The sequence below is a fragment of the Pristis pectinata genome, chromosome 1, assembly GCF_009764475.1.
Source record: "Pristis pectinata isolate sPriPec2 chromosome 1, sPriPec2.1.pri, whole genome shotgun sequence".
In the NCBI taxonomy this organism is placed as follows: Eukaryota; Metazoa; Chordata; class Chondrichthyes; order Rhinopristiformes; family Pristidae; genus Pristis; species Pristis pectinata.
Genome location: NC_067405.1, coordinates 78257338 through 78271837, shown reverse-complemented (window position 1 = coordinate 78271837; position 14500 = coordinate 78257338). Strand labels below are relative to the sequence as shown.

Below are 14500 nucleotides of genomic sequence, written 5' to 3'. Positions count from 1 at the left end.
TGAGAGAGAAAACTGAGCCAATATTACAGATGGATGACAGAGTCCACTAGGGAGAAGAATATCATAGTTGGAGAATTTGGGAACTGAAATTCTAGGTTAAAGGGTATTAGATTCTTGGCAGGCTTAAAGGTGGATAAATCCCCAGGGTCTGAGATGCATTCCTGGCAGCCATAGAAGGCAATGGAGAAGATTGCTTTTTTTTTACAGATTTATAAATCTTTGCTAGCCACGGGTGAGGTGCTAATTACTAGAGGACAGCAAATGTGGTCACTTTATTCAATAAGGGCAGCAGAGTTAAGCTAGGTAATTACAGGCCCATGAATATAACAATCACTGGTAGGGAAGTTATTGGGGGAAAAAGTCTGAGGAACAGGATTAACGAAAAAGTCAACCTGGTTTTGTTAGGGAGAGATCTTGTCTGGTCATTATAACTCAATTTTACTAAGAGGTACGAAATGTATTGATGAGGGTGGTGCAGTTGATATAGCCTACTTGAACTTCAGTAAGGCCTTTAACAGTCTCACATGGAAACTGGTCCAAAACATTAAAACCCATATCCAAGACTATTTGGAAAACTGGATTTGAAATTTGCTTGGAAATGGGAGGTAAAGGGTGATAGGAGGGTTGGTTTTGTGATTGGAAGCCTGTGATCAGTGGTACTACAGAGACTGGTGCTGGGACCCTACTGTTATAAATATGAACACATTGGAGGAATGATTAGCAAGGTGGCAGATAACAAATTAGGTGTTGAATAGTAGGTTACAGGATGATATTGATCAATTCACAAATGGCAGACTACTTAATCCTGTAAGTAAATTGATGCACTTTAGGAAGACCAAGACTAGGATGTGCATAATTATAGGATGCTAGGGAGTACTGAGGAACAAAGGTACCTCTATGTACAAGTTCAAGATTGCCTGAAGGTGGCAGTACAGGCAGATTATGCTGGTGAATAGGGCATACAGGATACTTGCATTTATTAACCAGGGCACAGAATATACAAGTAAGTAGGCTAAGGTATAATTTTATAAAACATTGGTTAGGTCACACTGTTCTGATTGCCACACTGATTCCTCTGGAAAGGATGCAGTAGGCTAAGGAGCAAATGCTGGTAAATGGGACCAATATAGATGGTAGGCATGCACATGGTGGGTCATGAGGTCTGACTGTGTTGTTTGACTCTATGAATACAGTAAATAGATTGTTGACTGCAGTACACCAGTTGTAGTTATTCACTGAGTAGTGAAGGAATTTGCATCAGTCTCAATTTCAAGAAGCTGGTGACATCTTATAATCTATGCATTTCATTCAGTGATTTATTTTCTGTAAAAAAAAACTTGATGATTTGAGTTTTCTCCAGGAATCTTTATCACAGAAGCTTGTCTGGCCAATTCTATTCACTCCACGTGATATGAAGAAACAGTGAACGTCACTAGAATTGGCAAAGACAATTGGACCAGGCAACATTCTCTGTAGTACTGAAGATCTGTACCCCAATGTTGTAATTGCTGTTCCAATGCAATTACAACATTGACATCTATCCAACAATGGAAAATTGCCCAGGTTTGTCCTGTTCACAAAACAGAAATCCAAGCCAGCTAATTACTGCTCAATGTTGATTCTTATCAGCAAAATGATGGAAGGTGCCACTGTGAGTGCAACTTGCTCATTAATGCCCTGTGAGCTTTGCCAGCACCACTCTCCTCCTGACCTCAACATAGCCTTAGTCCAAATATGGACCAAACTGAATTTCAGAGGTGGTAAGAGTGACTGTTCTTGAAATGAAGCCAGCATTTAATCAAGTGTGGTATCAAGAAACCCTCAAATCTGAAGTCAATGGGCATCAAGGGGAAAACACCAATGGTTGTAGCAGTATCTCTCTCAAATGAAGATGGTTATGACTGTTAGAGGTCAATCATCTCCGTTCCATGCAGGAGTTTCTGCATGGAACTGAGGAGTTTCTCAGAAGAGTGTTCTATGCCCAACAAATTTCAGCTAAATGACCTTTCTTGATTTGTAAGATTGGGTGAGGTTTTTGCTGATAGCTGCACAATGCTTGATTCCATCAGCAACAACTTGGTAAAACAATCCAAGCCTGTGTGCAGCAAGATGTAGTCAACATTCAGGAATGGGCAGCAACATTTACGCTGCAAAAGGTCAGGCCATTACCATCATCAGAAAGGAGTCTAATCACCTATAATGTCAAGTTTCTCATCAACATCTTGGGGGTCACATTCCAGAACAGATCAGGAGTGTGCTGGAATGCTCTCCACCTACCTGTACAAATTCAGTGCAAACAAGTCATGAATCTTGACCTCACCTATGACAAATTAACCCAGACTGGCAGCCTTAAACATTCATTTCCTGGACAGTACACAAGACAGACACTATCTACAAATTATACCACAGTTATCTGCTTGGGCTATTGTAAGAGCACCTCTGAAACCTGCAATCTCTGATAGCAAGGATAAGAGTATGCTTGGGAACACTACCACCTGCAGGTTCTCCTCCAAGTTGCACACCATCCCGATTTGTTAACATATCAGTGATCCTGCATCATTGTTAGGCCCAAGTCCTGGAACTTTCAAACATCACTGTGGGAGTACCTTCATCAGAAGGACTGCAGTGGTTCAAAGTGGTGGCTCAGCATTGTCTTAAGGGCAGTTAGGTTGTGCAATAATACTGGTCTTGCCAGTAATAATCAGATCCTGAAAAAGGAATAAATAAAAATGTCTCTATACAACTGGAAATGTTGTCTACCTAAACTCCACTTAGGTAGACAACATTATGCAGGAATACTATCAAACAACAATGCAAGGGAAAAATTAGGACAATGGTCAAGAGGATTTATTGAATGTGGGTGACCTTTAAAGGAGGGAGGGACTTCCCAAAGTTTAGGGAACTGAAAGCACCATCTCCAAAGGCAGGCTGATTAAAATTTGAGGTTTGCAGGAGGCCAGAATTGAGTCAGTGCAGAGATTAGAGATGGGGGTGGGATTTGAAAATGAGGATCAGATTTTAAAATCAAGCTGTAATCTAGCAGACAGTAAACAGTGAGTCCATCAGTAACAAGTAAATAGGAAAGTATGAATTAGGGCACCAGCAATTGTACTGAACTTGAGTTCAAGCATAGAGTGGAAATAGAAGCCTAGCCAGGAAAATACTCAGTGAAGTCTGGAAGTAACAGCATGGATGAGGATTCTAGCAGTGGATAGGCTTGGGCAAAGAGACATGCAACTCAGAAGAAATTGGCAGCAAGGAATGCATCACTTATTCTTCCAACACAAGCTTGTGTTCCAATTTTACTTTCATGTTTTAAGTTTTTCCATTAACTGGTTGGTTTCCTCTTTAACACCATAAATTAGTAATGGTTTCTCCAAAATATTTGAATTGTACTCCAGACAACAGTTCCCAGGTCAAATCCTTTTGGAATCTCAATCAATACCATTAATCCAAGTTTAACACCTACACCATAAAGAAGGGAGTTTATCTATTCTCTCACCTCTACACTTCTGGATTACAAACCTCTATGCAGTATCTCATGCAGAAAAATCAAAATTACATCTGCTGCATCACTGTCTGTTGCTCTAAGAAACAGTGGTTTCTTTAGAAAACCTCTTTTGGAACAAGTGCTACATTTCTAGTTTCCAGATGTTGTTCTATTATATCACTGAATAAAACATTTCACCATCTTTCCTGCCACCAATATTAAGCTGATTGGTCAATAGCTCCTTCGGATGAGACACAAAAGACTGCAGATACTGGAATTTGGAGCAAAAATGAGCTGCTGAAGGAACTCTATGGGTCAGGCAGCATCTGTGGAGGCACAGGGAGAGTTGACATTTTGGGTTGGGACCCTTCAATTGGGCTGAAAGAGGGGAGATGACCAGTATAAGAAGAGTTGATAGGGAGGGGTATGGCAAGACCTGGCAAATAATAGGTGCATCCAGCTGAGGAGGGATTACTTGGCAGACGGAGTCAGGTGGGGGAGGTAAGAGTGGAGATAGTGACAGAGGTTGGGAGGTGAGAAGTGGAGACAACACTTCAGATTAAGGAATCTGATCAGAAAGGAAGGTAAAGAGTGGAACCAAGTAAGAGAGGGATGGTGGGCAGATGGGAACAATGGGGAGAAGGGATCCAGGGGAGGAGTATGTGGGTGATAGGCAGATGGGGGAGTTTTGGGAAGAAGAGTGCGTCGGTGAGAGGACCTGGTTAGATCAGAGAAAGTGACAGATTGGAGAATTCAATGTTCATGCTGTCAGGTTGTAGACTACCCAGATGGAATATGAGATGTTGCTCTAGTTTGTTTGGCCTTACCCTAGCAGTGGAGGAGGCTGAGGAGAGACAGTTCGGTATGGGAAGGGGAATTAAAATAGTTTGCAACTGGTAGCTCCAGATAGGCACTGCGGATAGAGTGCACAAGTTCTCAGCAAAACAGTCACCTAGTCTGTGCTTGGTCTTGCCTTCAGCTTCCACAATGGAGTAGTACAGCAATTTTAATATTTAAATTAAATATTTACTTCCTCAGATTTCTCTTTGGGTTTATCATCCTCTTCACAATGTTTACTAGCTAGGTCTTCACAAGATGGTTCTTCAATCAAAGCAACTTCATCTCTAGAAAGAACAAGAACATGCAAATGAATTAATACAAGTTAAACTTCACACAACTCAAAAATTTCAGTTTTTTTGGTAAATCCAGTTTCAATTGGATTGCATTAATAATAAAAATTCAAACTGATCTCTAAAGGGAGAACTTTCTTGGGGAGAGAAAGAGAAACAAGTCCATGAGTTATTGTTAAGATTTATCCCTCATATTTGATATCAACTATCACTTCTATAAAATGAATTTCAAATCCCCTATCATGCCATAACCTGCCTGACTCAGCAGAACCAACTAATCAGTGTATTCTTCTGGGATCCTCCCCAAGTTAGCTTTCTGCCTTTACAAATTTTAAACTGCTCGTGAATGAATTGTGTACCAATGGCAATTCCGAGTGAAAGGCTTTGTCTGTGGTACCCATCAATCAGGAACAAAAAATCTAATTGATTATTCCCTTTAATTAACCCAAAGGCAATGAAATTATTCCTACATTAAATATTTTTCTGGTAAATTAAGCTGAGCCTCTTATTCTATACATCTAGGACTAAATAAAAAACAAACTATTGCTGTTGTAGTGTTGAGTTCTTAAGTACTGTCAATTAGGCTTATCAAGCACAAAGAAAACTGATTGCCAAGGTGATCAAGAAGGATCAATAGGCAATACAGAGGAAAGTTTTGAAAAAAACATGACAAAGTTCTTTAGGCATAAATCAACCATGAAATTTTGCTTGTTTTCCCAAGATGACTTAAAAAAATTGTAAAGAAAACATTGAAGATTTCGTCAGAACTGTTTATAAGAAATGGTGCAGTGAAGGTCTCATGAGATCTTTAAGACACTGAAATTTTGAAGCAAAGTAAGTTCTTGAGTAGCTGCTACCAAGATTTGGTTTACATTTACTTATTATGGAACATTAAAACACGAGATGTAAATTACCCATTGAATGAATGCTGAATTTTCCAGTTTCAGGTACCCTATGTTCTTCACCCACACATACTGACCAGCCTTCCAAAGGGGACCTGGCAATGGCCTTAGTGAAGTCCATGTAAGCCACATCAACTGCACTGCCCTCATCAATACCTCTTCAAAAAAACTCCATGAAATTAGGACCAACAAATCTGTGGTATCACTGATCAATCCCTGCCCTCCAAGTGTAGACTAATGCTGTACATCAGAATTTTTTTTCCAATAATTTCCCCAAAACAACATTGGACTCACTGGCCTACAATAACCAGGCTTACTGTTGCTGCCTGTGAATAAGGCTCTGCATTTGATGTCTTCCAGTCATCTGGCACCTCGCCTATGGCCAATGAAGATTTAAGTATCTCCATCAGGCTGGGATACATCTCATTAGGCCCTGGGAATTTATCCACCTTTATGCTTGCAAAGACATCTAATTTCTCTTCCTCTCTACTCATAATTCCACAAGGAATCTCCAACTACAAATTCTTTCTCTTTAGTGAATACAGAGAGTATTCATTCAGGACCTCGCCCACATCCACTGGCTCCATGCAAAGCCCCAACTCTTGCCCTGGTTACCCTCTTGTTCTTAATATTGGGATTTCCTTAATCTTAATCAGCCCTTCTTTATTTTGTGTCTTTTTTATGCACCCTCTACACTCAGTGGGCCTCCCCTGTTTTCAGTGTTCCCTTTCTAAAAAAAAAATTTAAGTCCTCAATATCCCTGACATCCAGGTTTCTCTGGACTTGCTATCCTTGCCCAATACCCTAACAGGAACACATTAGCCCCGAGTTCTCATTATTTCACTTTTAAAACACTACCACTTCCTAAATGTAGCTGCTCTGTCAACATTTGCCAGGTCCTGTCTACTGATTTTGAAAACAACCTTTTCCTAACTCAGACACTTAATTTCTGGACTATTCTTAGCACTTTTCCAATACTACTTTGATACAGAGTTATGGTCCTTATCTCCAAAGTACTAGCCTACTAGCAGTTCATCCATTTGCCCAGATTTATTTCCTAGGATTAGGTCTAGCACTGCCCTCCCCAACTAGGACTACCTATATACTGGCACAAAAAAAGTTCTTCTGAACGCACTTTAAAAATTCCACCCCATCTATTCCTTTCACACTAAGGCAAAAAGCCCCTCCTCCTATAGTAATCTCCTACATCTCTCTGTGATTAACCAGCATATATACTGCTCTATTTCTTGCTGACTGTTGGGAGGCCTATAATATAATCCCAGCAAAATGATCACCCCTTTTTTATTTCTGAATTCTAACCATATCACCTCATTTGAAAAACCTTCCAAGACATTACTGCAGTGATCATCTCCTTGATCAATATTGCAATGCCCCCTCCCCTCCCCACTTTTACATCCCCCCTATCATGCCTGAAACTTCTGTACCCTGGAATGCTGAGTTACCAGTCCTGTCTTTCTTTCAACCATGTCTCAGTGATTGCAACAATATTATATTTCCAGGTGCTGATCAATGCCCTCAAGTTCATTTGCCTAATCAGTCAGGCTCCATGGATTAAAATATATGCAATTTAGCTTTCCAATGCTTCCATATGTCTTATGCCCATGTCTGCTCTGCCTGCTTTGGACTGACCTTTTTATTCTTCTATATTTGACTGAACCTCACCCACAACTATACTGTACATCTACTTTGTGTCCCATCTCCCTGCCATAGTAGTTTAAAGCTTTCCAAGAGCATGAGCAAACCTCCCAGCTTGGATATTGGATCATATTAAGTTCTGATGCAATCCATCCTGCTTGTACAGGTCCCATGTACCTCATTCATGGAACATGATCCAAAAATCTAAAGTCCTCTCTCCAACACGACCTCTATTTGCCACACATTTATCTGACCCGCCTTCCTATTTCTATAACCAGGAAAACAATCCAGAGATTGCAACCATAGAGGTCCTGCTCTTAAATCTGCAATGCAACTCCCTAAATTCATTTTGCAGGACCTCTTATCTTTTTCTACTCGTCATTAATACCAACATGTACCACAACCATTGGCTGTTCATCTTTCCTCTTCAGAATGCCCTGCAGCTGCTCTGACATCAGGGAGGAAACATATCATTTGAAAGTGTCACTCACGGTCACAGAAATGCCTGTCCAATCCTCTTACAATCGAGTTCCTTATCATTACAGCTCTGCTTATTTGTTTTTTTCCCTGTTGTGCAGAGCCAACCCCAAACAGAAATGTGCTATCCATGATATCCTCAGCATCGCAGATACTCAACAGCGAGTCCATCCACAGCTCCAGCTATGCAATACAGTCATAAAAGGTATAGCTGGGCACACTTCCTGGTCATCAGAGACACTGGAAGTCTTCCTGATTTCCCAGGTCCTGCTTTTTGTAGATGGGGAAAACTGCTCAGGGTGCATCTGAACTGTTTTCTTTACTGTTGAATCAACATTAGTGTTGTCAATGAACTGGAACAGCATGACTACTTTTGTAGCATTTGTCTTTTGCACTTTAGGAATGTTGTCTGGTCCCATACCTTTTCATGTATTTATTACTCTGTGCCATTAATTCCCTGAGCACTAATTCACTGACAAGACATCAGTAATTTCCTTTAAGATGTATATCTGTAGTTTCCTGCTTTCTCTATATTAGGTCATAGAATAGTTATAGCATGGCAGGCAGCCATTTGGTCCATTGTGTCCACACTGGCTCTTTACAAGCTCTACCAGGGCAACTCAGTTGCTCCAACTCCCACCACCATCCTTTGGTAATTGGTTTATTATTGTCCCACGTACGAAGATACAGTGAAAAGCTTTGTTCACATGCCATCCAGACAGATTATTCCATACACAAGTATGTACGCTGAGGTAGTTCAAAAGGAAAACAATAAAAGAATGCGGAATATAGTATTATAGTTGCAGAGAAAGTGCAGTGCAGGTAGACAAATAAAGTGCAAGGACCATGACAATGTGGATTGAGAAATGAAGAGTTCATCTTTATCGTACGAGAAGTCATTCAAGAGTCTTATAACAGGATAGAAGCTGTCCCTGAGCAAATTTATTTATTTAAAAAAAAAATCACCATATACTTATTCAGTTCCCCCGAAGGCCATAATGGAATCCAACTCCATCATAGAGCATTCTAGATTAAAATAAAAGGTGGCATATTTCCCGCCATATGATTATTTAATCCACTTCCGCTTTAGTTTATACACGCGACTTCTGTCCTTGACAACTGCACCAAAGGGAAGAGCCTTGCACTTTGTCCAGACCACTCACTATTTTTTTTAGATACTTCTTACAAATCTTCATTTATGCCTCTCTTAAGAAAACAATTCCAGCATCTCTAATATAACCTTGTAGCTGTAATCCCTCATTCCAGGAACCATTCTTGTAAAGACTTTCTGGACACTTTCAAATGCCCTCACATCTTTTGTATAATGTGGCAGTCTGAGTTGAACACTATACCCCAGTTGAGTCTGGACCAGTGTTTTGTATAGATTCAGCCATAACTTATTTCTATATTCTTAAGCCTTTACTAATAAAGCCTAAAATTGTTAATATCTTATTACCCACCTTCTCAATCTACCCCACCACTTTCATTGATTTGTAATCACAAAACTTCAGGCCCCTCTGCTCCTGCAGCACTTTTAGAACAGTATTCCATATTGACTCTCCTCATTCTTCCTACCACTATATTCCTTGCAGTTCATAATAATGCCAATGTTTTTTTCATCCATATTTAGAAATTGCAGCTTTTGTCCCCACATCTAGGCTAGCGGCACTATCTGTTGCTGCTGCTGCTGCACAGTTCAAGCAACCTGGGTTTGATTCTGATCTCAGGCTCTGTCTGAGTGAAGTTTGCAGGTTCTTCATAACTGAAGATTGTGCCCCTCCCTCCCCCCGCCCCCCCACACTCCCAAGTGCACCAGCTTCCTTCTGCATTAGTTCAATTGGCAACTAAGTTTTCGCTGGTGAGTTTCAGGAGAATGGGGGGAGGGGTGCTGTGAGGTAGGTCTTCAGCATATGAAGATCAGAATACAGAGAAATAGACTGGTGGGATTGTTTTGAGAGCTGGCATAGACTTAAATGGGCCAGATGGTCTAATGGCCACAAGATTAATCCCTTGGGAATACCATTATTTATCTTCCTGTGAAAAAACACATACAACACAATCCTCTGTTGTCTGTTACTTAATGAACTTCATATCCATGATATTGATGTGTCTTTTACGTCACATGCTTCAACATTGCTGACAGTCTATTATGAGACACCTTATCAATAATTTTCTGGAAATCTATGTATACCACTTTGACTGCATTCCCCACCCCCCCCTCCCACCCATCAACTCTTACCTCAGCAAAACTCTATCAAGTTGATTAAATGCAATTTTCCCTTAACAGATCCATGCTGGCTTGCCTTAATGAATCCATTTTCCTATAGCTGACCATTAATCCTGTTCTGGACAAGTATGTCTAAAAGCTTTTCCACCATTGAGGTTACAACTCTTATTTTGAGCAAAGGAATAAGATTTGCTACTCATCAGTCCCCTAAGCGCTATCCCCATAGCCAAGGAACATTGAAAGATTATGGTCACATCTCCAAGATTTCCTCCTGTGTTTCCCCTCAAAATCCTAGGATGCATCCCATCTGATCCCAGTGACTTAACTACTTTAAGTTCACCCACTTTTCTAATACTTCTGTGTTCTCAATTTTTAAAGATATCTAGTGTCTTAACTATCATCTCCTTCTGCACTACTTTTATGGTACTTTCTTCCCCAGTGCAGACAGAAGCAAAGTATTCTATAATATCTTAATTCTCAGAAGCCAAGTGCAATTTCCCATTTTGTCCTTAATAGGCCTTACTCCTCCTACTTGTACTTTTCTACTTGTAATTTTATTTTGGATGAATTTTAGAAATTCTTCAACTTCTTCAGCCCTTAACATTATAAACATTCCCATATCCACTGCGATAATTTGTCCTTCATCAAAACTGCCCGATAGTTTTTCACTTCTTTGTAATCTCCCTCTTCTATCTCTACCACTTGTTGGTGATTTGGAGAATACACCTAGCAGTGTAATGTTCTCTCTGCTGTTTCTTAGCCCCAACTCAAGAGATTTTCTTTTTGATCCCTCTGACATCCTCATTCTCCAGCGCTGTAATATTCTCTTCAATCAATGCTGCTACCCCTCCTCTTTCTTTTCTTCCTTACTTGTAGTGAGCCTTTGCATCCAGGAACAATTAATGCCCAGTCCTCCCCCTTTGTTAGCCAAGTGTCTCCATCATAACATATTCCTAAATGGTAATTTGTGCTTGTAGTTCACCAACCTTATTTGTTCCACAACGCACTTTCACATACATGTAGATAAAACCAAATTTAGTTGTTATATAATTTTCACTAGCCCTGGTAAAACTGTTACATGACTGCTTTCTCTCATTTCTTTTTGCTTTTCTGTCTTTAATTTCATATTTTTTCCTCACTCTGACTATTTGCTGGCCTGAGTCTAGTTAGTGTCCAGAGGACTCCAGTAGACTCAGCCCCTTCCCAATACCATTACCCCTCCCTTTGTAAATACCTCCTCATCCAAAATGCTACCTTCTACTTCCTGCTTAGTTTCTCTTCCTTCAGATTATACACTTAAGGTCCCTACCCATCTACTAAACTAGTTTAAACTCCTCCCATCAACAGTGGCAAACTCCCCTCCTCCACAATGAAATTTGCCCTCTTTCTGTTGAGATGCATAAGTGGTCTCAATTTCTCAGGGTTTAAAGTCTCCCCCCTACACCTTGGGTCTAATCACACATTCATCTACTTTAGCTTCCTGTTATTGTATTAACATGTGATGTGACACAAGTAATAATCCAAAGATTACTGCTTTTGAAATCTTGCTTCTTAACCTTTTTTTTAGTTCTTTAAACTCTGCCTATGCAATTTCATCCCCTCTTCTACCTGTCACTGATACCACCATTGACCACAACCTCTAACCATTTGCTCCCGCCTTTCAAAATATTCTGCCGTCAGTGACATCCTTAACAGTGAAATTTGATTTTTTTTAAAAAACCAAAATGGCACAATTCTCCCAAAACTAGATATGGTAAACAATTCAGCAGATTCCATCAACAGCTGAAGGACAAAATCATCAAGTCCTGGATATTAGTCCACTTTGTATTCTATTATTTTCTCCATTGGTCTCTTGCCTTGATCAATTTTTGTGTACAAGGAAACAGAGTAATTTAATATCTGGCATTTCCTTTAACACCTGCACTCAACAGAATAATAGAAAAACAGCAGTCAAAAAGCCCAAACAGAAATATAGTTTTCAATCAGACCTGAAAGTTCCAGAGTTTATCTGCAGATCCGTAGTGAGTTGGCTGGCTTCCACTCAGATGGTAGATGGACATTTGAACTCAGCATCCAATGTCCTCTTAAAGGAAAAGGGAATAGCCAGCAGCCCTACTTTTGATCATGGCCTAGTAACTCCTACTACAAAATGAACTTAAGGTCTAGGATCTTACCATTAGCAGATAATAAAACTGAGCCTGAAGTCTAGAATGGCACATGACAAAAAGCTGCTTGGATCAAGTACCAGAACAGGGATACCAAAACAGACTTTGAGAAGAAATAAAATGAATGACTAGCCATATGCAAATTGAACACTTTGAAAATTACCTATAGTTTGAATTGCTCTGATGCCAAGAACACGGTGATTTCTCTCCCAACTGAAATAGAAAAAAAAGGTTATAATCAACTATCAAAACAATATTGAGCTGTAAATTTTCAATTTGATTCTTTCACAAAGTAAATGTTTACGTGCCTCCACTATAGATGGTCTTCACTGTTTAGCTGAAATCCTACCTCACTCATGACTGCAGAACTTAACTGTTGAACCAGCTAACTTGGGAGTGAACATGGATCTCTCTGGCTTGTGGATCAATAGTTCATTATTTTAATTAGCTAAGTTATCAAGAAAGCATTCTCATTTTATGGTGAACATGTTGCCCACTTTGCTACAAAGAGATGAGGCCCCATTATGTACTGGTCTTTGGGGTATGGGCAGTTATACAGTGTAGCAGACTTAGATTAAGGTTGTAGATGACATAACTGTGAATAGAAGTTCTAATTGGAAACTCAAAACATTGCAGAAGACTCATTAACCTGGTACCTCATCCTGGGATCTGCAGACTGACCACCAAAGTAACTTGAAGGAAGGTCAATGGAGATTGAAATTCTATTCACTCAATCCCAGATAACCAATTCCCCACAAACTGGATAGTGCTGGCTTAATGAAGAAACTGGTTTAGTAAGAAACCGAAGTGTATAATGTAAATAAACAGCATGGTTTTAAGTTGGTTAAGTTCAGACAACAGCATATATCTGTATATCACTGAACCTAGGCTCTTCCTGAATGCAATGAGTTGCATTGCTATGGAAGGAGGGGTACATTCCACAATAATCAAACAGAAATTCCAGGAACACAGACAGATCTAAAGGTTATTAAAGGTGGTTATGGTTTTTTTAGTTATTAGATATCTGGCTACTTAAACAAAATGTAGAATCTATCTGGTGTCAACTGTAGAAACAAATCTTTAAGTCAATTCATACCATAGCGGGAACAAACGTAGCATGTGGCAGACTTCTTAACTCAATTGACAGCAAAGGGAGACTGTCCAAAGATATTCCTTCCAGCACTTTCTGCCTCATGCTCTCGTAGTTATTTTTAAGCTCTTGTAAAGCAGAAGATAATGCAGTGCCATCGTCAATATCCACTTCAAATCCTGGGAACCTTTATAATTGTAAGTAAAATAACAATCAATTCTAAGCCAAACAATAATCCCTTATAAACCGAATGAAGGAAACAAATGTTGAGAATCTAAAGTAACACAAAACAAAAAACGTGAATAACACAGCAGTTTAATCACTACCTTAACAAGGAGCCGGAATATTTTGGATTAAACTCTACTTCAGAGGGATTTGTGACCAATAACAGTGAACACTTCAGCAAGAAGTGGACCGTATAGCTGAGAACCAATATGATTTAAAAATAAAATTACCACTACACTAAGCTACTTTTTAAAATGCTTCACCTGATTAGTTCAACAAGTGAACTAGTCAGCCAACTTTTGGACACCACCATTCCCTATGGAAGTGACAAATATGAAAAAAAAGCAGAATAACTGATTATCTTAACACCGTTTGATTTCTTTTTCAGGAACTCCTTAAATATTTTGTGAAATTATGACATGTTTGAGGGAATAATGGAACCAATGAGACACTAGTTTTAGACAAGCTGATTATGTCTACATGTTGAAATTGTGGGGGTCTGAATTTTACCTTAGCAGTAATTTAATACAAGTAAAGTTGCCAAGAAACAGCTACTCATTTCCATATATTTAGGAACATTTGCTTGCATCAGTTTTCTTTAATACTCTTCACAAAAAACTGTTGCATTGATTTAGATGAGACAGCCCAAACAGTTGTTACTAGTATAGCTGAACAGAACTGTTCAGCAGCTGAACAGGGGCGGTCAAAAGAAATGAAGTTATTATCCCATGACATCTGTTGATCTCCAAACTAAAAAGAATCTGCCAATACTTACATACTCCATCACCTCTCTTCCCCCACCCCAATTAAAAAAAAAGATAGCTAAGCCAAGTAATGGAGAGCACGTTGGTGCCATGCAGATATTGTTAGCTTTTCAATCTTTTTATTAGTTTTCAAATTAACACAGATTGATATATAGCATCAATATTTATGCATGTAATACAAAAGAGATCAGGATAACAATCATAGCATATATAATCATAAAGAACAATAAAATATAAAAAAAATCTGTAGATCCAATGATCTCTTAGTAAATGAAAGAAAGGAAAGAAAAAGATTTATTATATAAATTAAAAAAACCCAAATCAATAAAAAAAATTATAAACAATATAAACTAAACAAAAAAAAACTTTTCAAA

The 14500-nt window shown here is 39.2% G+C and overlaps 1 protein-coding gene across 1 annotated transcript in view; it reads right to left on the bottom strand.

Moving 5' to 3' along the window:
- Positions 1-14500, bottom strand: part of rbm44 (RNA binding motif protein 44) — an 86665-nt gene that overhangs the window by 20486 nt on the left and 51679 nt on the right. Inside the window, exons 6-8 of the mRNA XM_052011646.1 lie at positions 13144-13324; positions 12211-12260; positions 4521-4614 (exon numbers count right to left, since the gene is read on the bottom strand). Coding sequence (XP_051867606.1) covers positions 4521-4614; positions 12211-12260; positions 13144-13324 — 325 coding nt within the window. The remainder of the gene's footprint in view (positions 1-4520; positions 4615-12210; positions 12261-13143; positions 13325-14500) is intronic.